This window comes from Bison bison, unplaced genomic scaffold (genome assembly GCF_000754665.1).
Source record: "Bison bison bison isolate TAMUID 2011002044 unplaced genomic scaffold, Bison_UMD1.0 scf7180017864037, whole genome shotgun sequence".
NCBI classification, from domain to species: Eukaryota; Metazoa; Chordata; class Mammalia; order Artiodactyla; family Bovidae; genus Bison; species Bison bison.
In genome coordinates, this window is record NW_011494609.1 from 13,053,543 (window position 1) to 13,077,648 (window position 24,106).

The window sequence follows — 24,106 nt, forward strand, 5'->3', positions numbered from 1 at the left end:
TTTAGCTTTCATACATTGGAGAAGGAAATGGCAACCCAGCCAGTGTTCTTGCCTGGAGAATCCCAGGGATGGGCGAGCCTGGTGGGCTGCTGTCTATGGGGTCGCACGGAGTTGGATACGACTGAAGTGACTTGGCAGCAGCAGCAGCAGGTATTAGGGTATTAATGATGATAAACAGAAAATCATAAAAGCTTATAAAGGATTAGACACAGGTCTGAAATATTTCTGGGCCTTGGAAATATTGAAATGCTTTGTTTCAGAGATTCTTTCTTAGCTAGGATAAGGGTGAGGAATGTCAGGGAGTTTTTAGAGGTACTTTCTAGTTAAGTCTGGAAGAAAGCTGTTCTGGGTGGAGGATGGGTCCAGCTTCTTCCAACTCAGATGGTTCAGAAGTCAAAGCAGAGAAAATTAGGAAGCTCCACACCTTTTATTTTCTTTGATGAGTTTAAGAGAGGTGAGATCTAGTATTCTGTTTCTAATCAGCAAACCAGTGTTTCAGATTTTATACCTTCAAGCCACCCTTGGGGATTTGAAGTTTACTGAGCACGAGGCACTGTTACACAATTGAGTTTCAACAGCAGGAAGGTAGGGAAAATGTCTCACCTACAAGGGGAATAATTAATGAGTCATGAGGGTGTCAATTCTCTGAAGTTAACCACCACACAGGCTCTAATAAGCATATAAAGGAAAAAATAATCAAGCCTAAGAACAATAGATTTAAACATTCACTCTTGCTGATTAAAAATAAAACTAGACAGAGAAAGGGAAGGCAAGTTGAGCACACAGGCAAGTGAAGGCTTGCCAACACATCAGAGAACTTAAAATGAGACCTACCAGCACTTATAAAGGGGCCATTTAGAAACTACTGAGAAGACTGGTAGAACCTCCCGATCTGGAAAATTCAAGGCAGATTGAATTTTCTGAAGGCACTATTTCTTACTATTGGAATAAAATAGTATAAAATATGATCAAAGAGCCCAGTGTTTTCAGTGGCAATGAGCTTGCTGTCGTGAACTTAGGAAAAGACCTTGGTCAGATGATCTGCCAATGGGAGATGCATTTTTATCTTCCCAGGTAAGGTAGAGGGGGCTAAAGCAAGAGATGAATTAAAGCAGAGACTGTGTCCATAAGGAAGTGGAGATGAATTCAGTAAAATCGCATTTTAGAACAGCTAGACATTACATAAAGGCTGTTCTCTAAAGTGGTGGTCTTAAAGTTGGGTTATGTGGAGGTGCAAAGCCCTTCTATAGATATAAGAGCATAGCCTCTTTGCTTTTAAAGGAAATCAATATTCAGCTCCTTTACGTCTCCATGTAGTCTTTGCTGAAATTGATCTGGGAACGTCTGTGATTGAAGTACCTGCTCCTCATTCACACCTTCCCTCTCCCAGTTACCCTCTGCTCACCCACGCAGAATCTCAGCCGCCATGTGCACTGCTCCCCTTTGTGGAAGCTCCAAGCAGAATACAAAGGGACATTTCCTGATGAGAATGACTTGCTAGCAAACAAATCCTTTCATGAGTCAGGTAGTTGCCAGTTTTTGCTTAAAAGAACTGTTGGAAGTGCTGATGTCAGATGGTAGACCATTAAAAATATCTTTTGATGATAGATATGTAATTTTTTATATAAAACTTTGAATTGAGAGAACTTCATAACACTGCTAGGCAAACTCTTTCCATTACCATGGACTTATAAAAACAAGCTTTCTTAGTATTTACATTGATAAAACAAAAAATTGAATTAGAACTGATGCTGGACTTTTCCATTCTGGTCAGAGGGGGCAGTTACCCACAGATATGTAAACTAACTGGGGAATATCTGTTTCATTAAGATTAAAAAAAGATTTTTATAGGCAATAATCAGTTATTGAAATTTCCCAAATATTTGTGATCAAGTAGGCAACAATAATGATTATAATAAAAACTAAACCAGAAGATATTTTTAAATGCTTCAGATCTTTTCATTAGATTTGAAATTTAGAAATAGGAAATTTTAGAAATTGGAAATTTAACAATTTATATTCATATTTTAATTAAAGATATAGTAATCGATTAAGGAATTTCAAATCAAATTTTAAAGATACATTGGGATGAAATTCTATGGGAGAAGGGAATGAAAATATGACTTCATGAAAAAGAAGTAACAGAATTCTCAACTCAAGCTGATGAACTTGTTCACGCAGTTTTTAAATGGATGATGGTAGGTATCCAGTGGCGTTTAGTTCTGCTGGATGCATTCAGTAGAGTTATGTAAGAGTTTTATTTTTAAATGTCCATATTTACATTACATTAGAATTTTCATTCTTTGTCACTATTTAAACTCATGACGGAAAATGTTAGATTTCAATATAATAGGGTGTGAAGGTTATATGTTTAAACATTCTTTTTAGGGGTATGTGAGCCAAAAATTGTACAGGTCATTGGTCCAAAATGACTTTTAGGTCTGACACTATAGTTCTTTTCCCTTTTGTGTCAGTTGATGTTTTAAATATAAGTAAAGAGTATAAGCCTCTATCACTTAATAAGCCTCTATTATTTATTAAGAATGTACAAAAGGCAGAACTTTTATATCTAATTCTTACAACTACTCTGCAGGGGAAGTTAGCTGAATCTTTCATTTGCTGTCAAGGAAACAAGGCCCAAGGAGTTTAACCTCAGGATGTGCACCAGACTAATTAAATCTGGGGATCAGGCCCAGGCACCAGACTGTTTTAGGACTGCAGATGGTGACTGCAGCCATGAAATTAAAAGACGCTTACTCCTTGGAAGAAAAGTTATGATGAATCTAAATAGCATATTGAAAAGCAGAGACATTACTTTGCCAGTGAAGGTTCGTCTAGTCAAGGCTATGGTTTTTCCAGTGGTTATGTATGGATATGAGAGTTGGACTGTGAAGAAAGCTGAGCGCTGAAGAATTGCTGCTTTTGAACTGTGGTGTTGGAGAAGACTCTTGAGAGTCCCTTGGACTGCAGGGAGATCCAACCAGTCCATTCTGAAGGAGATCAGCCCTGGGATTTCTTTGGAAGGAATGATGCTAAAGCTGAAACTCCAGTACTTTGGCCACCTCATGCGACGAGTTGACTCATTGGAAAAGACTCTGATGCTGGGAGGGATTGGGGGCAGGAGGAGAAGGGGACGACAGAGGATGAGATGGCTGGATGGCATCACTGACTCGATGGACGTGAGTCTGGGTGAACTCCGGGAGTTGGTGATGGACGGGGAGGCCTGGTGTGCTGTGATTCATGGGGTCGCAAAGAGTCAGACATGACTGAACTGAACTGAATGGTTCCAAAGGGGAGCCAAGAGAACAATGGACTGGTGTCTGCAGAGTGATAAAGACAGCACTGTGATGTGACTTTTGACTTCTAGCCCAATCCTCTGCATTCCAGCCTGTTTCATTTCTAACTGTACCTCATAGCACCCTACCCAGCAGTCTTTGGAAGAGACGCTTGTCAGAGACTCACATCTCTGCCGAGCCCTAGGAATGGATGCCACCCTGGCCTTGAGCAGCCTAAAGAGACCACGTTGTCTGTAGGAGCTGGGGGAGGGCTACAACCGACTGGGAAAAGATGAGCTCGTTTGGGAGGCACACACTTGGGGAGTTGGAGGAGACGGAAGGTAGGGGTCTCTCTTTTGGAAACACAAAGAAAAATGGGCTAGCAGAGCTGCCTGCCAGGCTTAGGACCTGAGCCTCCCCTCAAGGCAGCCCTGAGAACTCTGAGCTTCACGCGTCTCTCAAGTGTTCAGCTTCATGGATCAGCTCGTCATGACCCGTGAGCAATGAATGTACAAGGCAGGAAGAGAACTCTTGGCTGTCAGAGGCTGAGCGGAATTTCAAGGTTCCTGGGGATTAAATGCCTCTGGGTCACTGCAGGTGGGCAAAGGGAGCCTTCTGTCAGTTTTTACTCAACTGTTTCTTTTTGAGCAGCAACCTCACTGACTTTGATGCAAAAATAAATTAATTCCAAAGCCCCTACTTACAATGTCCTGACTGTCTGTCTATTGTCTTTCCACCCACACAGAGAAGTGAGGGAAACTTGTCAGTTTTCATGAAGTGATTAGTGTGCCGATTTCAATGCTGAGGTGCTTTCTTTACATGAAAAATAAAAATGCTCCAGTGAGTTGAAGAAATCTGATTTTCTTGGCCAGTTGGGACCAACAACTTTGGTATTTTCCTTTAAAAATTTTTTAAAAATTAATTTATTTTAATTGGAGGATAATTACAATATTTTGATGGTTTTTGTCACATATAACATGAATCAGTTTTTTAAAAGAATCATCTGAGATGATTCTTTATGTAACCCGAAGGTGATCTCTCTTACTTTTATCTGTACTTTTGAGGAAATACAAAAATCCTCTGCAGGCTTTGTCTGTCTCATATTATAAAGGGATAATAGCTCTAAAAGGTGTGTGGGTCCCTCTGACTGTCTTATCTGCATTTTGAGTTTGAGGTAATCAGGAAACAGAAGTTCTGTAGCCTGTCCAATAAATCTGCTGCAGAAACACAGCAAGGGCTCTGGGTGTTGACATCTTAATTTCTGGCCAAGCCATTAATTTGTTCTTTGGAATTCATTACTAGGCTGCCTTGTGCCTGCAGAGTCAGTCAAGGCCAACTTTACTGACTCAACTAAGTGTCTATTGTGTTGTATTAAGTGCTTTTACCTACTTTATTTTATGAGCATTTCAATATTTAAAAGTTATTAAGAATCCTGAAGAAGTTCTCACTTTCCTTCTCTTAAATGGACACATTATGACACAAGCTAACATTGTGTGTATGTTTGGGGGGGAGTGGAGAGAGAGAGAGAAAGAAAGGAGGAAATTACTGTGGTGGTATCTTGGGGGATATTTGGAGGCGTTTCTAACAGTGGGAATTGCAATCTGTCTGTTTTTTCCCTCTCAGTAGAAATCTCCATTATGACTTGAGCCTCTCTAAGAATCCTTCCTGAATTGGGGCCTGAAGAAATCAAGAGCTGGGATTCAAGTTGCCTTCACGGACAATATTTCAAGGTTAAGTACCAGTATCATTTGAACAAGGTAATTTAAAATGCTATTGCTGCTCTCTGTTTCAAACATGGAGGGGAAGTGTTGGCAAGGGCCTCATGTTTAGCACTATCTGATTTGACTGCATCTGTGCATTCATCCCCAACTAGCATCATACACATCTGAGTTATTGGTGATGACCAGTCTGAATCCAGAGACTCGCCAGTGGGAAGGACACTCATGCACCTTCTGGTCATAGGTTGTGTCACTCCCTAAGTGCCTGGGTATCAGGTTTTTAATATGGTTTTCACCAATTAAGAGACTAGAAAGAACAGAAATCAGGCCATTTCATGAAATCTCTCTGAAATTGGAGGACAGAGTCACTTTATTTTCCTGGTCAATTAGTTACTGCTTGGGCTTCCCTGGTGGCTCAGCTGGTAAAGAATCTGCCTGCAATGCGGGAGACCTAGGTTCAATTCCTGGGTTGGGAAGATCCCCTGGAAAAGGGAAAGGCTACCCAACTCCAGTATTCTGGCCTGTAGAATTCTATGGACTGTATAGTCCATAGGGTCGCAAATAGTCAGACATGACTGAGCAACTTTCAAGTCACTTTGTTATTGCTTATTACCAACTAGTCCTGATTTACAATCACATCAGGCTGTCAACTGAGATTTACCCACAATATATTTACCCTGGTTCTATTTCAAAGAACCTTCTTAATCAAACATGTGAACAACTTCACCTCAATCTAGAAATACTGGAAAGGCAAAATAAATTCAGTTCAATGTAGTTTATGTAAATCACTTCTTACAAGGAATTCTCTTGGTGGGCAAGGTCAATGTTTGCCATCAAGTAAAAATAAGTATAATACTGATTTGATCTCAAAATTGTGTTTTCTATACAGACATACAAACACATATAAACACTGTCATGGGCACATGCACACCCTCTGCTGAAGTTACCAATAGCTCTTGAGACCAGTGAAATCCCATGATTATGAGCTTATGCTGTGGAAGGAGCTGGCTCTGGGTTTAAATCCTGCCCTTGGCTGTAGGTCAGGGCACACACTACTTCATCTCCCTGCACAGTTTTCCTCTTCTGTTAAACAACACCCATGACAGAAGGGTTAGTATGAGGATCAGAAAGAATAGTGCCCAATTAACCGGTGCTTCTCAAATCTCAAATTGCACACGAATCATCTTGGAATCATGTTACAATGCAGATGCTGATTTAGATGTTCAAGTGGAGCTTGATGTTCTGCGACATTATGCTGCTAGTCAATGCAACCAACTTTGCAAGTTTCTGTATATAGTAAGGCACATAATGAAACTTCACAAAAGAGAAACCAAAATCTCTATCCAGTGGTCCTGCCAGCCAAGTAAGAGAAGAAAGGATTTTTTGGTGGCCAATGTGAGCTTGGCATGAATTCAGTTCCTCTAGAGGTGAAGAGGATAACACATTTAGAGCTAGGCTTTATTTTGTCCCCTCATGAGTCTCAGCATAACTTCATTTCCATTATTCTGCCCAGGATCAGCTAGGGGCCACAAGAACCACCAGAGATGGGAAGTCTCATACCTGTCATAGTCTTGGCAAATCTCTCCCACTGCCACCAAGGCCTTCAGGTACTCATTGGGCTGGTAGGGGTGAATGTAGTGCAGGGAACAGCTGTTCCTGGGGTCCCCGTTGGAGGCCGTGAAATCTATAGCTACCTGGAAGAGAAGATAGGAGAGTGGGTGGATTTAAAGTGAACATATTTCATTTAACCTTGACAGCGATGCAGCCTGAGGGAGGGGGAAAATGGTATGTTACACATCCTGCTGACAATCAGAGTTAGAGAAGAAATTCATTAGCTTTAAAAACTAGTTGTTCAAATGTTGGAGAGGATGTGGTGAGAAGGGCACTCTCCTATACTCTTGGTGGGAATGTAAATTAGTGCAGCCAGTATGGAAAACAGTATGGAGGTTCTTATGGAAGTTCCTCAGAACACTAAAAATAGAGTTACCATGTGATCTAGCAATCCTCCTCCTGAGCATATATCCAGACAAAACTCTATTTCAAAAAGATACATGCACCCTCTATGTTCATAACAGTGGTATTCACAATAGCTAAGACAGGGAATCGACCTAAATGTCCATCCACAGATAAAAGGATAAAGAAGATGTGGTACATATATACAGGGGAATAATAATTGGTCATAAGAAGAATGAAATAATGCATTTGCAGCAACATGGATGCAACTAGAGATTATCATACTAAGCAAAAAGTAAGTCAGAAAGAGAAAGACAAATATGATATCACTTATATGTGAAATCTAAAATATGACCAGATGAGCTTATGTACAAACAGAAACATACTCAGAGACATGGAGAACAGACTTGTGGTTACCAAGGAGGAGAGGGTGTGGGGGAAGGATGGAGTGGGAGTTTGGGGTGAGCAGCTGTAAACTAAAGGAAGTCAACCCTGAATGTTCACTCGAAGGACTGATGCTGAAGCTCCAATACTGATGTGAAGAGCCAACTCATTGGAAAAGACACTGATGATGGGGAAGATTGAGGGCAGGAGAAGGGGGATGCAGAGAATGAGACGGTTGGATGGCATCACTGACTCAATGGACATGAGTTTGAGCAACCTCCGGGAGATAGTGAAGGACAGGCAAGTCTGGTGGGCTAGAGTCTGTGGGGTTGTAAAGAGTCGGACACAACTTGATGACTCAATAACAAAAGGCTGTAAACTATTATAATAGACTGGATAAGCAGCAAGGTCCCACTGTATATTGCAGATGACTGTATTCAGCATCCCATGATAAACTGTAATGGAAAATAGTATTTTAAAAAGAATGTGTGTATATGTATAACTGAATTACTTTACTATAGAGCAGAAATTAAAACAACATTGTAAATCAAATATACTTCAATAAAAACATGAACATAAAATAATTTTTAAAAAGAAAAAAAATAGTGGGATAATGGGTGACTGAGTAATGGGTAATTGAGGGTGACCTAAAAGGATCAGTGAAATCTAATATCTTCTGAGATAGATTTCATCCTGAAGGTGAAAGCCAAGCCAGTGAAAAAAGAGAGGAAGATAACATGAACTGTGGTGAAAAGTTAGTTGAGGGTGGCAAGTCTACATGCATTTTGCAATCAAAAAGCATTCTAGGTCACACCTATGGGGCACCAACCAGACGAAGGTCCAGATACATTCAGATAATCCCTGGAAAACTTCTCCAAGGAAGATACTCAAAAGGTACCCAAGAGACAGGGTTTGGAGAAATCAAGCATCTCAGGCCTCCTGGATTTGCTAAGCTTCTACACACACCCACCACACTTGACTTCTGTCCTGACAAGACACACTTAAGAGATCATGGCACCTCACAGGTGTACATAGTGTTTAAAAGTAAACATAGTGCTGGGAAGGCTAGAAGAAAAGCATCTTTTTCTCTCCTACTGTGGAAAGAAAGCACTTTAGAACTGTAGAACATTCTAGAGACTGTAAGGATGTTGCAGAGATAAACTTGATTCTCAGGTAGCACTAGTGGTAAAGAACCCGCCTGCCAATGCAGGAGACATAAGAGATGTGGGTTTGATCCCTGGGTCAGGAAGATCACCTGAAGAAGGAAATGGAAACTCACTCCAGTATTCTTGCCTGGAATATCCCAAGGACAGAGGAGCCTGGTGGGCTATAGTCCATAGAGCCACAGAGCCAGACATGACTGAAGCGACTTAACACACACACACACACACACACTTGATTCTGCTCTGATTTATCAGTGTCATTGCAAATATTGCAAATCACTGATGTTCCAGTCTACCTGTGTTTTTTAATACTGCAGTTGTCCCACGTGTGTTGATTGCCTGATTGTCAAGGGTGTCTTGTGATGACAAAAACATGCTGCTATCCTGATGTAAAACCAGAGAATGAAATCAGATAAATCAGATAATATAAAGAACAGAGGGGGAAACCTCCATAAAGAAAAATGGCAACTCAAGAAACATAATTGAACATCTAATCCTGCTAAGCACAGGTGAGATCCTCCAAGCATGTAGGCACCAAAAGGCAGCATCTGAGCCCAGGTGTATCACCTGGATGAGTCTCTGTGATGTGGGAAGAAGTGCATGTAACATCTGGATGAGCATTAAAAATTTTGGCAACAACTATATTAAATTTTGAAAAAAATCATAGGGCTGGGATTAGAGTAAGACAAGAGAGGCATAAACTCAGGAAGGTACTCATTTGAGCTGACCCTACACTTGCCCGATCCGAGTGATGCATCCTTAAATTTTGCACCCTAGGTGCTTTCCTCTCTTTCTTCACTCTGGTCCCAGTGCTCTACATCTTTTCATTTCTATCAACTCTTCATCCCTAGGCTTGGAATAATTCCCTTATGCTTAACAAACAAGGGAGAGGCAGAGATCGTGGTGAGAAGAGGATTGTGATGGAATATATTAAGCATGGAATAGAAATAAGATATTCGTTGACTGATTGTGAAGCGGATGCCAGTTAGGGAAGGGAGTGGCCAGATCTCCTTGGGGATGGAGGAGATTATGAAGTGGGGTAACTTGAAGTTCAAGGTTAGTAGGCAGTATTGAGTTGCCTGTTCCTGGTGGTGCTGTAGAGAAAAACATGCCCAATGGAAATTGCTTTTTATTTTTCTGCAGGCCTCTGGGGTTTGCACTCTTTTAGTGGGGATGACCCCCTTATTTATGACAACCACAGAGGCTCTTCAAGCTCAGGAGATGCTGATGAAACTTTGGGGAAGGGTATTAAACTAAACATTATCTGATGAAAAAAGGAAATAAAATAATGATATCTATCATGTGCTGCTTTCTATAGTTCCCTCTGCTCATAAAAATATTTTATCATTTGTTGTTGTAGTTGTTCAGTCACTCAGTTGTGTCCAATTCATGGACTCCACTATGGCAGGCTTCCCTGTCCTTTGCCAATTCCTGGAGCTTGGTCAAACTCATGTCCATTGAGTCAGTGATGCCATCCAACCATCTTATCCTCTGTCGTCCCCTTCTCTTCCTGCCTTCAATCTTTCTCAGCATCAGGGTCTTTTCTAATGAGTCAGCTCTTCACATCAGGTGGCCAAAGTATTGGAGTTTCACCTTCAGCGTCTGTCTGTCCAATGAATATTCAGGACTGATTTCCTTTAGGATTGACTGGTTTGATTTCCTTGCAGTCCAAGGGACTCTCAAGAGTTTTCTCCAGCACCACAGTTCAAAAGCATCAATCCTTCGGCACCCAGCTTTCTTTGTAGTACAACTCTCACATCCATACATGACTACTGGAAAAACCATAAGTTTGACTAGACAGACCTTTGTCGGCAAAGTAATGTCTCTGCTTTTTAACATGCTGTCTCGGTTGGTCATAGCTTTTCTTCCAAGGGGCAAACATCTTTTAATTTCATGGCTGTAGTCAACACTTGCAGTGATTTTGAAGTCCAAGAAAATAAAGTCTGTCATTGTTTCCATTTTTTTCCCCCATATGTTTGCCATGAAGTGATGGGGCCAGATGCCATGATCTTAGTTTTTGAATGTTGAGTTTTAAGCCAGCTTTTCCACTCTCCTCTCTCACTTTCATCAAGAGGCTCTTTTGTCCCTCTTCACTTTCTGCCATAATGGTGGTGTCATCTGAATATCTGAGGTTATTCATATTTCTCCTGGAAATCTTGATTTCAGCTTGTGCTTCATCCTGCCCAGCATTTTGCATGATGTACTCTGCATGGAAGTTAAATAAGCTGGTTGACAATATACAGCCCTGATGTACTCCTTTCCCAATTTGGAACCAGTCTGTTGTTCCATGTCCGGTTCTAACAGTTGCTTCTTGTTAGAAACCTGAATACAGGTTTCTCAGGAGGCAGGTAAGGTGGCCTGGTATTCCCATTTCCCAAAGAATTTTACACAGTTTTTTGTGATCCACACAGTCAGAGGTTTTAGTGTAGTCAATGAAGCAGAGGTAGATATTTTTCTGGAATTTTCTTGCTTTTTCAATGATCCAGCGGATGTTGGCAATTTGATCTCTGGTTCCTCTGCCTTTTCCAAAACCAGCTTGAACATCTGGAAATTCTCGGTTCACATACTCTTGAAGCCTAGCTTGTAAAATTTTGAGTATTACTTTACTAGTGTGTGAGACGAGTGGAATTGTGCAGTAGTTGGAGCATTCTTTGGCTTTGCCTTTCTTTGGGATTGGAATGAAAACTGATCTTTTCCAGTCCTGTGGCCACTGCTGAGTTTTCCAAATTTGCTGGCATAATAAGTGCAGCACTTTTACAGCATGATCTTTTAGGGTTTGAAATAGCTCAACTGGAATTCCATCACCTCCACTATCTTTGTTTGTAGTGATGCTTCCTAAGGCCCACTTGAGTTCATACTTCCTCCAAGATGTCTAGCTGTAGATGAGTGATCACACCATCGTGGTTATCTGGGTCATTAAAATCTTTTCTTTAAATTTTATTATTATTTTTTTTACTTTACAATATAGTTCTCGGATACCTCGTCTCACTTTATCATTTTACTTGACAGTAAATAGACAGTCTCAGGTACAAAGCAGCTCAAATATTCACCCCCACCCCCCACCCCCCGGCAAGTGATGGTTCCCGAAAATCTCCCTGATGAGGCTGGAGATAAGAATTTTGTCTTCAGGAGGTGGTCTTCTACCACCAATTCTCTGTGCTCTTTAAGTTAGCATGAGTGCAAAGAGAACAGAGAGAAAGGTTAGGTTTATTTTAAAAAGCAACAGGGAGGCTGTGAAAGATGGGACTAAGTTGAGAAATAAAAGCAAGAAAATGACTGAAAAATGCCAGTTTGTGGAGGAGGCTCTTGATTCCTGGCTTCCTGAATGTGGCTGGCTTGCAGAGCTACTATTTTCCTCTTCTGCTATGAAGCATTTAGGAAAGCCTGCGGTTCTGGTTTGCACTCCCGTCTTCCCAGTGGGCAGCCCCAGAGCAGGCCTCCTTTGTTTCCCCTTCTGCCCAGGAGGCCTTGCTGTTCATTAAGCAGAGCCATGGTGCAGTTTTGCAAAATCTTGTAAAGTATGAGAGCAAAGTGCTTACTTTCTTTATGCTGCCAAGTCCCCAGTGTGAAGAACTGCTTCCGAAAAAGGCTGGACGCTAACGATGTTATCCTTCCTTGGATATTTTTAGCTTCTTACCTGAACCGAGCCCATGCCTCAGATCCCTTCCCTGCCTCTGACAACTGGGCCTTTTAAGACCCACCTGGATGTTTTTTTGGGGAAAGCTGCTGTGAACCCATCTCTGGTTAGCTGTCTGATCTCTCTGAAATCTTTTTGATATCATCTGCTATAGGGCAGCTGTTCATTCTTCTTTTTAAGTTTGTATACAATTTGGGCCTATACAACGAGCCTTATAGGTGGTGATACTGTTCAGTCTGGACCATTTCTTAAATAACACATATAATTCTTGTGCTTTTCTGCCTCCTCAAAACTCCATAGCAGGAAAGAAATAGGAACCAAGACAAGATGAGAAAGAACCTGGATGTTGTCTGGTTCACTTCCTGGAATGTGCAAAACATTCTCCTCTTCAACCCAGGACTCAGTCTCATGTCTCAGAGGTCTACACAAGAGTCCATCACTATTTAGTCTGGCATTTAAAATCAGGATTTAAAACTAAACTGAGACATAGTGTGGGCATAGGATGTCCTAAGTGTATTAAAGTCAGAAAAGATGACAGGAGAGGACCTTTAATAGGTGATGTTTTCTTAGGCTTGAAGGCTAATCTTCAAGCTTAGCCACATTTAGCTTGTTATATCATATTATTAAAAAATAGATAATAAAATCAGAGATAATGAAAAGTGATACCCCCCCTTTTTAAGATTTTTTTGATGTGGGCCATTTTTAAAGCCTTTATTGAATTTGTAACAATATTGTTTCTGTTTTATGCTTTGGTTCCCTGGCCACAAAGCATGTGGCATCTAAGCTCCCAGACCAGGGATTGAACCCCCACTCCCTGCATTGGAAGGCAAAGTCCCAACCACCAGGGAAGTCCCAGCAATACCCCTTTTAATTTAAAAAAATTACAAATAATAAAAAGGGTCATCTGAATATAATATGAGAAAAATGACCACTCAGGATTCTACTAGTTCAATAAGTCATATTTTTCTTTTTTTAGTTTTACATATATATAAATACAAAATATTTTAAAATTTTATATGTAAAATGTATATATAACACATATAGACATTTAACATAGTTGTAATCATAGGGTAGCTTTGCTTTATATTCTTTTTTCTTCACTTAATGACATTAACATATCCTCATGTGATTACAAGTCACTATAATTATCACTTAAAATGGCTTTACCACAGTCCACCTAGATGAGCTACAGTGATTTATATAGCCATTATCTTATTGTTGGACGTTTGTGTTGCTTACAACCTGATTCCGTGAAAATCCATTTTACAATGAATGTTTTTCGCATCTGGAAAGGCAATAACTTTCAACAGAAACATTTAATTCTTCTACCATTGTCTTTCCAGATGTCTTGTGGAGTCTGGCCTCATCTATGCTGTCTATAGCTGTTGATTTTGTAGGTGAAATTCTAGTATTTGGTTTTCTTTTGGCTGCTGTGCCATGTGCCAAATGCATGGAACCCAATTTCTCTCCCTCAATCTCTGCCCAGCTCTTCCAAGACCACGACACGACTGTTGCTCCAGAGTCCTTATGACTCAAGAATTCACACGAGGAACAAAGGTTGTCCTCACAGGTGCCCAAGGGCATCCTGCAGTTGTGTGTGGGGTGGAGTGTGTGCACTTTCCAGTGAGAGGATATAGATCTTGTGTCAGATTTCAAGTGGTCCATGGGACCGAAAAAGAGAAAGAATCACTGATGGGGGCTCTTTTTAGCATCCTTTATCTGCTTCCCTCCCTGGGATCTTTTCTGCTTATTTTATTACTTAAAATTTCCCTCTTCTCATCCTCAGGTTGGCACCTACTTTCTGCCTCTTGTCTTTCCTTCACTGTCGGCTGTCTTGAACAAGTAGATATACCCACTGCATTCATGTCCTCACTGTCTGTTACACCCCAAACACCTGGGCCTATGGTCTCATTCTGCTGAAGTTGCTCTTCTGAAGACGACTTGTGCTTACTCATCACATGGCTCAGTCACTGATTTTCATTCTTCACCTTTTCTTTAGCATATGAGATTATTGTCCTTGATCCTGTAAGACTTTCTCCTGATCATCTGAGTTTCTGCCTCCTCTGGGACCTTTTCCTCTGGCATATCTTATCTTACTGTTGGCTCCTCTTTTCCCTGTTGCTGAATGCATATTTTCCATAACATTCTGTTACCAGGCCCCCTATCTTTCTGTCTTCTCCTCTTTAGCTATCTCCTCCAGACCTATATATGTGCAGCTTCCACCTCTCTCCTGAAACCAAGGGCTGTATTTATAAATGCCATCTCACTGGGATACCTGAAAACACCCTCACAACATCTTTGGGGAAGTTCATTCTTCTGTCTGGTGGCTAATCTTGATTTCCATATTTCTGTGAATGGGGCCAACATGCTTTGTCTTCAGGCACAAAACATTTGAGTCATCCTGGACTCACTTCCTCTGTTCTGCCCATCTCCACACCAGGAAGCCCTCTTCTCATTTCTCATCCCTCTGCAAAGTTCCCTTCATTTTTCCAGATGGCTTCAATGAAATGACTGGGCAGATAATAAATACAAGGCCAAATTAAGTAAGGCAGGTCAATTGTTAATAATAGTTTGCATTATAGCTTATCATTTACATTAGCTGGCAATGCTTGAGTAATAAGAAATTATTGACTTAATTTTAGAGGAAAATGACAATGAGGTGGTTGTTATGTTTTCTTTAACAGAAACCTCAAAATAAAACACCTAGCACCTTCTCCTGCATCCCTGGCCTGGAGCCCTCCAGGAGGAAGGATTTTGTTCTAGGCACTGCTTATGGTCTGGCCTCCTCTCCTTGGCATTTATCTGCACCTGCTCTCCCTCTTCAGAGGTCTTGTTCCTCACTCACTGCAGACTTCCTGCAGGTCCCTCTGTGGATGCTGGAGGCCTGAGAAGTGGGGGCTGGGGAAGTGGTGGTGATAACAACTGAGGTGGTCCCTCCAAGTTGGGGAGGGTCAACGAAAGTGAGAAGGATGGGACATCTGGTGATCCAGTGGTTAAGTATCTGCCTGCCATGCAGGGGACACAGGTTTGATCCCTGCTGCAGGAAGATTCCACATGCAACTCAGCCCATGCTCTAGAGCCTGCTAGCCACACCTACCGAAGCCACTACAATGAGAAACCCGTGCACTGCAATGAAGAGTAGCCTCCACTCGCTGCAAATAGAGAAAGTCCACACGCACGTAGCAACAAAAACCCAGTGAAGCCAAAATAAATAAAGTTAAAAAATAAAAAGCTAATTGGCAAGTAATTAGTTTTAAAAAATGGGTTTCTTATTACTCAAGTAATTTCTTATTACTCAAGCGCTTTTTAAAAAAGTGAGAAGGAGGGGAGAGCAACGCCAGAAGAATAATCTTCTTGGGTCAGGGGGACCATACAACCTCCCCTCTCCTCTGTGAGCCAGGGTGTAGAGCTGGAACCTTCTGGGCTCAAATTTTCAGTTTTCACTGGGGCTGACTCTTTGCAGCCCAACTCCAAGGGCAAAGCAAGCCCCTGAAGGTTGACTAAAGAGTTGTCCAAAAGCATGGGATCTATAGAACCTAAAACAGACCCAAATCGATAGAGCTTTCACTTGAAAATCTATGAATAGTTTCCTGAAACCAGTCTTTTGCCTAAGATCATGGGACACTGTCTCCTCTGTGACATTGCTGGCTCCTCCACCTCCAAGTGCCCAGGACAGACAGAGGTCGGGGTGTTTGCCCACAATACACATGGTTACTACCTTCTAAACATGCCAGTGTGTATATGGGGGTGGGGTGCTCTATGGGTGTGCCTTTAGAGAACCTTAGACTTTAAAGAAATGACCATAATCTATAATTAACTCCCGTAAATATTCAGTGGCAAATGAACAATGGCCTGAGTTTAGGCAGGACATAGGTAGGTTATAGCAAAAGCCCAGCCACTATCTAGGGAGAGGCCTTATCTCATCCCCTTGGGGAAGCCCCCTCTAATCCTTTGGGTTCCACTACCTTTTGTCTCAGGAACACATTGGTTCAGTTGACTCTCTTGGGCTCAAACCATTTTCTTTGCCTTCCTCACATGATTGAGCCCGTCTAGGGAGCTAAATAGGGCTGAGTTTCACAAGTACACTTCTGTAAGATGGGGCACAGATGCTGCACAACTTGTTTACATCCACATGATTTTCCCACAGGTTTTAATAGATCTATTTTTTGTCATCTGGGTATTCTCTTTTTGCAGGTCATGTCTACTGGAAACTAGGAGGATTTTGAATATGAAGCCACTGAGAGCAAATTTTTCAAGGGCAGGTGAATTTACAATCTTGGCCCACCCAGACACTTAAAAAAGACCCAGCCCACCACCAAATACATTATTAGGAGTGTACAAATCCCATGGACTTACAGATTCCATGTAGGAGAAGACCCTTAGTCCACTCATTAATTCTATTTCTCAACATTGACAGACTGGTTCTCTAGTCTTTTGGAATTCACTTTTTCATTGCCTGATGAGTCATCTAGATGGCTTACTCTTGGCACTGACCATTGGGCTCGACATGTAAGCTTGTGTTCTGTCCAAATGAACACAACCAAGATGTCAGCCATGGTTCAGTGGGATGTTTTAGCACGGTTCACTCCTTCCCCAAACCTTTTCACCCAGTGGTGGAATCTGGCAACCCACCCACTACCTCCTGCCTCCTGCAGTTACTGAAAGAATGGAAAACATAATAGACTGGTTCCCCAAACCCCCTGAGGTTGAATGGCATGCATTTCCTGATAGGATGCTGAAAAAATAGTCATGGGGAAAACATAAGTGTGACCTCATTGTAAAGAGATGTTCAGTTCAGTTCACTTCAGTCGCTCAGTCATGTCCAACTCTTTGCGACCCCATGAATCACAGCATGCCAGGCCTCCCTGTCCATCACCAACTCCCGAAGTTCACTCAAACTCATGTTCATCGAGTTGGTGATGCCATCCAGCCATCTTATCCTCTGTCATCCCCTTCTCCTCCTGCCCCCAATCCCTCCCAGCATCAGAGTCTTTTCCAATGAGTCAACTCTTTGCATGAGGTGGCCAAAGTATTGGAGTTTCAGCTTTAGCATCAGTCCTTCCAATGAACACCCAGGACTGATCTCCTTTAGGATGGACTGGTTGGATCTCCTTGCAGTCCAAGGGACTCTCAAGAGTCTTCTCCAACACCACAGTTCAAAAGCATCAATTCTTCAGCACTCAGCTTTCTTCACAGTTCAACTCTCACATCCATACATGACCACTGGAAAAACCATAGTCTTGACTAGACGGACCTTTGTTGGCAAAGTAATGTCTCTGCTTTTGAATATGCTATCTAGGTTGGTCAGAGATGTTACTGTATGATATTTCAGCAGTGAGACCTGAGCAAAGCCAACCCAGGGTCTGAACAGACTGTGGGTCCTCGTGCCCCACACCCAGCCCTGCCCTCCAACCTCGCTCCCTGAGTAAGAACAAACAAACAACTCACTGTAAACTGGATTTGGCAGCCACCCATGATGTAGTCCAAGAAAGAATGCATCTTGTGGATCTGCACGGGAGGAGAGGAAGCTGTATGAGAACAGTGTGATCCGAGTACTTACACATTAAAGGCCTAAGCATGGGGTTTGCTGACCTAGAGGGGAGAGCAGAGAAAGGCCTGTGGGAAAAGAGGAGTCAGCTGATTATCTTTCATGAGAGGAGAGACAGAAAACAGATGGGCCTGTGAGGGCTGCAACCATCGTCCTCTTTCTCACTCTTTTTGGGTTTACATATGATTTTAATCAGCCTCTGCCTCTGGGGTGAGACTGGTACTGTGTTTTCATGGGTCACCACTGGTTTGAAATCCATGAAGTCTCACACTTAGCTTCAGTCTTGCTGCTTGTGTCTAAGTCCCAGTTCTGGTAACGTTCCTAACACCACAGTGAAAAAGACAAGCAGCTTCAAGGTCACAATTATCCAAGAAGCTCTTCACTGTAAGCTGCCAGCTAGTGAGATTCCTCCCTTGCCATGAAGAACAAGGGTTAATATTTACTGAGCGCTGCTGCAATTCATGGGGTCACAAAGAATCAGACACGACTGAGTAACTGAACTGAACGGAACTGTACGCCAAGCTCTTAACATACATGATCTTATTTAATTCTTTGAACGAGCCTGTGAAGGTGATTCTATGATTATTATTGTGTCCATTTAATCCACGAGGAAACTGAGGCTAAGATCATCTACCTAGATGGTGGAGGTGGGACCCAAATGCATCCTTTTGACCTCTAGGCTGGAAGTCAACAGGCTTCCTGCTTCCTGCCCCACCCCTAGCTTCCATGTCCTCACACTCTTTACTGATTTCTAGCCTTCATTTCTGCTTCATTATGATTCTGCTGCTTGAGTCTTGGTGACATTCATCTATGCAGTTATTTGACAAGGATTTATTGAGCCTCCACCATGCCCTGGATGCTAAGGATACAGGGAGAAAAGAAACAGGCACGGTACCTGCAGTTATAGAGCTCACAATCTGGATCATTTTACTTGTACGACCATCAGCTGATTTTTGACCCTTGCTTCTCATATTCCATCTGAAGCTCAGGGCAGCTTCTCAAAGACTGACCCACAAAACCCTGTGGCAGCATTTCCAGGCACCACCTCCAGGTGGCACACATCTATCAGCAGACTTGTCTCAGGGCTGATGTTTACTGGGCCCTCAGAATAGTGCCTGCTCCTGGCTTCCTTATGGGGATGCTTTGCCTGATAGTTGAGATGCTGTGTTGTACTTAATCACTCAGCCATGTCTGACTCTTTGTGACCGCATGGACTGTAGCCCACCAGGCTCCTCTGTCCGTGGGGATTCTCCAGGGAAGAATAATGGAGTGGGTTGCCATGCCCTCCTCCAGGGGAGATCTCCCCCAGTGCAGGCAGGTTCTTTACTGTCTGAGCCACCATGGAAGCCAAAGAATACTGGAGTGGGTGGACCTACTACTATATCCCTATCAATACCATGTCCTCTGAGTACCAGACTCTTAGATCAAAACAGTTATATGCACAGTCACCTTACAGAGATGGACGGTTGAACTGACTCATCTGGATCTTCTTTTCTCCTGCTTCTAGGGGCACAGGACTGTTTTGAATGCACCAGGATTTGGTCTGTATAGGTAGGTAAGTAAGATGACCAGAGACAACTGCCTTTGAAAGAAGAGTTTATTATTCACAGCTCCCCAAAGGACTGAAGGCATGTCCTGCCACACAAGGGGGCCACATGGGGTAGCACTGGGTTAGTCAGGAGGCAGGAGGCGTGCAGGGAAAGCACAGACAAAAGTCACTATGGTGGTTTTTGTGGGGAGGAATGAGTGAGGCAAGGTAAGCAGTTAATCAGGTTTAGGACTGAATAATGAGTGATTCTGGATGCTCTGGGAAATAGGGATGGTCTCTAATTGTCTGAAGCTGGCTCTGGAGGGATATTGGGCTTGCAGGGGGAATATTGGCTTGGTGTGTGAGAGCTCAGGAAAGGGGGTGGCTAGGGATACAGGCTCTGAATTGCTCCGTCTGCATATCAAAGATGGGCTCATAGGCATGCTAATTGCTATCTTGAGTAATTAGCTAAACCTAAGAGAGGCAGTTCCTTCCAGTATGCAAGGCCCCAAGATATCAAAGCATCATAAAATACAGCAAACATTATCAAAACAATGACCCCAGATGGGGTTAGCATTGTTATCATCTAGTTCCATGAATTAGTTCACGAGATAGGCCTGTGACCTAAGCCAGACCCATCAGTCTTCCCCCCAACTCTTCCGTTATATGAGAATGGGCTCCCACAGCCCCTGGAAGCCAGGAATGCCAACTCTGAGAAGAGGAACCCGATATATTTAGAGAGAAACTGGATGGCATGGAAGTCTCACATCATGGAGTCAGACAGACAGAGATTACAATCTCAGCTCTTACCATGTGTGTGACAATGAACTAGTTACAATCACATCTGAAAGTAGAAATCTCAGAGTTGTGGTAAGAATAACAGAACGTATTATAGTTATTTTTACCAAAGTAAGTACTCAACCAGTGGCAAAATTATTCCCAGAGATTTTCTGTGGAGTTAGAGCCCCTCTGGGAGAAATTTTTAGGTGCTTTACTCATCCCCCATGTCTTGTTTTCATGGTATCTCTTCAGCATGGAGGAGGTGCCACATACAGAACACTGAGTGGTAAGTACTAGTGATGATCACTTTGTGTGATAAGCACAGAGTAGGTGCTTTAGAAAGTGCCTAAAAATGACACCTTAGAAAGTGTCAGCAGGAAGGAAAGTGTCTTCCAGAGACAGAGGTGGCATGCAGAATATACGTAAGAAAGATAAATCTTTAAGTCTGAGTATGCCTGTGGTTACGGAAGGGGAAATGGAGAACGAAAGTTTTAGTGAAACAGAGTTCACAGAACAAAAAAGCCTGGTGTAGAGTACTTAATATTGAGATCTCTGACAAGAAAAGATTTATATAGGTGTGTATTGAACAGGTAGACTGCCAGTATTAAAACTAGTTCTTCTGGGAAGCTGTAGATGTTACTTTGAAATGGCAATACTTTAATGTATGGAATAAAAGTACAAAAAAAAAGAGTAAAAATTTACTCTAAAACTTAATATTAGTGTTTTCTTTTGTGAAATATGCATAAATGAAGATTAAAATTTGAATTTAGAATGTAATAGAAATAATCCTGTTATTGGCAGATTATTGCTATTTTCCATAACTTTTTGTGGTATTACATTGTCTTGGTACAGTTCTGGTAATATTAACTATTCTATTTAAAATCTTTTTTATTAAAAACTTAGTACTTATTACATGGAAGTTGGGGCTTCCATTTAGCCCAGCTGGTAAAGAATCTGCCTGTAATGCAGGAGACCCTGGTTCGATTCCTGGGTCAGGAAGATTCCCTGAAGAAGGGATAGACTACCCACTCCAGTATCCTTGGGCTTTCCTGGTGGCTCAGCTGGTGAAGAACTTGCCTGCAATGCGGGAGACCTGGGTTCGATTCCTGGGTTGGGAAGATCCTCTGAAGAAGGGAATGGCTACCCACTCCAGTATTCAGGCCTGGAGAATTCCATGGACTGTACAGTCCATGGGTTCGCGAAGAATTGGACTCAACTCAACGACTTTCACTCACTCACTCAGGAGCTTTAGAAATGTTGGTTATCCCCATCTGGGGACCTCCCTCTGGTGATGTCCTGGGAAGAGAAGGCCCTGACTTGTGACCAGGACTCTGTTATCTTTGGGCAGGACTGTCTTTGTTGAGGTGATGGAGGCATTGGCCTACCACAGCTCCAAAACCACCCAAACTTATAATGTATGTCCACTAATACCTTGACTTTCTGATTTTTTTATTTTAAAAAGATCATATCTTCTTGACACTCTTTCTGTGCAGACCGCCTGGGCCTTCCTCCCAGACGGCCTTAGTTTCATACTCCTGGAAGACAGGGGCTATGCTTATACCTTGCACTGATTCAAAATCACAATGCCCGAGTTCTTATAATTCTTCTTCTTGGCTTTGTACTTGGGGTTGATACACTCCCACTGCACCTGCAATAAGAAAGGTTATACTATGATTGCCAGCTCAGGAAGAAGTGGAGTCATTCATGAGGAGGCCCCTGGGTGCCACTGCAGGCAGTCCTGAGGACTGACACCTGGTCTATAGCTGATCTCTTTGCGTCTGGAGGGGAAGGAAGGAGAAGTGGTGAGAGGAAGACTCTGACATCATCTGCCTGGTTTGAATCCCAGCTCCTCACTTTCCAGCTGTGTGACCTTTGACAAATGACTCGATTCCCTCACGCCTTGCATATTGCCTCTGTAAAATGAAGCCCATAATTATAGCTATCTCATAGGGTTACCATGAGGATTGAATGAGTAACCCCTATAATGCATTTAGAATAGTACCTGACACTTATAAATGCTTTCTATGAATGGGGTCAAATCAAAAAGCAGAGAGAAGGACAGATCTTGGACACATAGCTGAGTAACCCGAATGCTGAGTGTTAGTGTCTGGGAATTGACTTAAGAGGCAGGAAAACTGAGGAACGTTGAATACTGGTTATAGGAAGCTGATGGGGATAATGAGTTTGCTTAACTTCACAGAGGACTAAAATGACGGATTGATACATGTCACAATGGTGGCACTGTCTCCAGAGGGGCTTCTGTGAGGGACAGAATCAGAACTGAGGAGGCAGATGGGAGTTAATGCGTGAACAGAGCTCAACCTTTCTACACAAGACTTCATGGGACAAAGCTAACTGCATTTTGACCGCTGACAAAGTCAAACATTCAAGAGTCACCGAATTGCTCCTGCCCACTGTTCTAGAGGAGTCATCCTTGGATTTCCACTCAGAAGACAAATTTTCACCCCCTGACAACTGGAAGTATCTGAAAACAAAGAAATTTCTGAGGCAGATGTTAGTGGATAGGCTGATACAGCACTGTCCACAATGACCCATTCTTCCCAGTGCATGATGACTCTGAACTTCGTCAGGTGACTTGTTTTGACCTATGGGACATTAACAAAAGTGATATGAGCAGAGGTTTCACAAGTGCCTGTGCACTGGGGCTTGAGCTGCTCTTGCTGATTGGATGTTTTCACCACCATGTGAAATTAGCCTAGGCTGGTGTCCTAGAGGATGAAAGAGCACATTGAGAAACATCTCAGCTACTCCAGCCGCAGAAGCACAAATGCAGGAGTGAGTCCTCTTGGCATTGTTTGGAGCAGAGAGGAGTTTCCCAGAGGAACTCAGCCCAGATTGCTGACTTCTTGTCCTGCCTATAGCTATGGCTTCCTGAAAAATCTCCCTACCTCACTCTCTTGTCTCTGTACAGTTGATTCTATATACAGTAGCCAGAGTAATCTTGAAAAAAATTAATGTCATTCTCCAATCTTATCATTCTCCAGCCTAGACTCCTCATAGCATTGCCCAATAAAACTTTCTACAATAATGAGAAGATTCCACATCTGTACCAACCAATGTGAAAGACACTGGCCACATGAGCACTTGATATGTGTGTGTATGTGTGTGTGTAAGTGAGAGAGAGAGAACTGAAATTTAATTGAATTTAACTTAAAACTTATTAAAACTGAAATAGGTATATATAGGTAGTGGCTACTAAATTGGAGAGTCTTCAGTGTGCTCTTAACACATTTATTGGAAAATATAAACTCTTTTCTCCAAGCTATCAGAACCTTCTTTTCCTGGCCTCTGCCTCTGTCCTTGATCATGCATGTCCATGCATGGCTCGCTCACCCTCTCTGCTACAGATAAACTGGTCTCTTTACAGATCCTTAAACACACCAAACTCTTTTCTGACTCAGGAATTTGCAAAGTTCCCTCTACCTGAAATGCTGTTTCTTTGCTTTTTACATGGTTGACATTTCATTTTTAAGGGCCCTCATGTTAAATTTCATTTTTTTTCAGGTGATCTCTTTTACATTACACCTTTATAACTAAAATGGCTCAGTTTTTTAATAGCATTTGTCACAATGTATAATTACAGTTTTTGTTTTGTTGTTGTTCAGTCATTAAGTCATGTTTGACACTTTACAACTCCATGGACTGTAGCACCCTGGGCTCCTCTGTCCTCCACTATGTCCTGGAGTTTGCATAGACTCACGTCCATTGAGTTGGTGATGCTTTCTAACCACCTCATCCTCTGCCACCCTTTCTCTTTTGCCTTCAATGTTTCCCAGCATCAGAGTATTTTCCAATGAGTCTGCTCTTTGCATCAGGTGGCCAAAGTATTGCAGCTTCAGCTTCAGCATCAGTCTTTCCAGTGAATATTCAGGGTTGATTTCCTTTTTCAGGATTGACTGGTTTGATCTCTTTGTAGTGCAAGAAACTCTCAAGGGTCTTCTCAGCACCAAAATTCCAAACTATCAATTCTTCTGGACTCAGACACTTCTTTACTGTCCAAGTCTCACATCCACACATGACTACTGGAAAAACCAAAGCATTACCTATATTGACCTTTGTCAGCAAAGTGATACCTCTGCCTTTTAATATGCTGTCTAGG

General features: G+C 42.2%; 1 protein-coding gene across 1 annotated transcript in view; it reads right to left on the reverse strand.

Moving 5' to 3' along the window:
- CPNE4 (copine IV) overlaps nt 1-24,106 on the reverse strand; it is a 525,574-nt gene that overhangs the window by 19,638 nt on the left and 481,830 nt on the right. Inside the window, exons 8-10 of the mRNA XM_010834976.1 lie at nt 21,548-21,634; nt 17,579-17,638; nt 6,554-6,687 (exon numbers count right to left, since the gene is read on the reverse strand). Coding sequence (XP_010833278.1) covers nt 6,554-6,687; nt 17,579-17,638; nt 21,548-21,634 — 281 coding nt within the window. The remainder of the gene's footprint in view (nt 1-6,553; nt 6,688-17,578; nt 17,639-21,547; nt 21,635-24,106) is intronic.